This window comes from Olea europaea, chromosome 23 (genome assembly GCF_002742605.1).
Source record: "Olea europaea var. sylvestris chromosome 23, O_europaea_v1, whole genome shotgun sequence".
Taxonomy (NCBI): Eukaryota; Viridiplantae; Streptophyta; class Magnoliopsida; order Lamiales; family Oleaceae; genus Olea; species Olea europaea.
In genome coordinates this window covers 8,437,039-8,438,198 of record NC_036259.1, presented here as the reverse complement: position 1 = coordinate 8,438,198, position 1,160 = coordinate 8,437,039, and the positions used below count along the sequence as shown (strand labels likewise).

At 36.5% G+C, this 1,160-nt stretch overlaps 1 protein-coding gene across 1 annotated transcript; it reads left to right on the top strand.

Moving 5' to 3' along the window:
- LOC111372295 lies at positions 1-989 on the top strand. Its single transcript, XM_022994557.1, has 3 exons — positions 1-206; positions 517-659; positions 797-989. The coding sequence occupies exons 1-3, from the start codon at positions 36-38 to the stop codon at positions 972-974; spliced, it is 492 nt and encodes a 163-aa protein (XP_022850325.1). The 5' UTR covers positions 1-35; the 3' UTR covers positions 975-989.
- Positions 990-1,160: the final 171 nt, after the last annotated feature.

The following is a 1,160-nucleotide window of genomic DNA, read 5'->3' as shown; positions in this document are numbered from 1 at the left end:
ATCAAGCCCAGTTGTTGAAGTGTCAAGCGAAGGCGATGATATCCAATTGTTCTAGACTTTTCACGAAAACCTTCGTAATCAACAACAAACCCAGTTTACCCGTACACACAACCTTCTCTCATCTTCTTCAGGTTCGTGCAATGGCTTCTGAATCTGCTGCCGCCTCTTCAACATTCAAGAAAATCCAGATTCAGAGAGATGACACAGTAAGACTGACTCTGTTTTGCATGTCTTTTTCTCTATTATGTGTAACCGATTTCAATTGCACAAATTCGCCTCATTTAAAAAAAAAAAAAAAAAATTTCTTCCTGTTTTCTCAGTTGGGTGGATCGAGATGGTATTTTATATGTAAAAGACTGTAACGTTTTAGATTTTGATGGAAAGAAAAAGGAAATATTTTTCTTTTTAACGGGAAATTTGAATTATAATCAATTATATAAATCATGCATTTGAAATTTTGAATTTGCTTTTCTTTCTCAATTTATATTTTTCTTTATCTGGGGAATCTGTAAGCAGACTTTTGATGCCTATGTGATTGGGAAAGAGGATGCTCCTGGGATTGTTGTGCTTCAGGAATGGTGGGGTGTTGATTATGAGATCAAGAACCACGCACAGAAAATCTCTCAGTTTGAACCTGGCTATAAAGCGCTTATCCCTGAGTAAGATACTGCATATGAATGATCAAGCAGATTTGACTTGATTTTCATGCAAACTATTGAAAAATGTAGCTGGCATAGTTTGTTGGCATATGAGAATTGATGATTTATATTTTCTGATGTCTTCTTGTAAATTGTAGTTTGTACCGAGGAAAGGTTGGCTTGGATGTTGCAGAAGCACAACATTTGATGGATGGTCTTGATTGGCAAGGTGCTGTGAAGGATATTCAAGCCTCAGTTAACTGGCTCAAGGCAAATGGTTCTCAGAAGGTGAGTAATTCCATTTATCCAAAACTGGGATGTTCCTCTTATTCATGACAGAACTAACTGAAGGGAAATTAAAACCAGAAAGATAGTAATTGAAGGGTTGAAGTAAGAAACACTCCCTCTATGTGCATGTCTGACTTGCTCTTACGTGCTCGAATTATTCACGTATTTTGAAGAACTGCAAGTTAGACCCGGATTTTGGAAACTTGTTTTGATTTTGATATACTTGTTCTAGAA

Coding starts and splice junctions, on each gene's coding strand:
- LOC111372295 (XM_022994557.1), top strand. CDS start 36: ATGATATCCAATTGTTCTAGACTTTTCACGAAAACCTTCGTAATCAAC. Junction 207..516: donor AGATTCAGAGAGATGACACA/GTAAGACTGACT, acceptor ATCTGTAAGCAG/ACTTTTGATGCCTATGTGAT. Junction 660..796: donor TATAAAGCGCTTATCCCTGA/GTAAGATACTGC, acceptor TGTAAATTGTAG/TTTGTACCGAGGAAAGGTTG.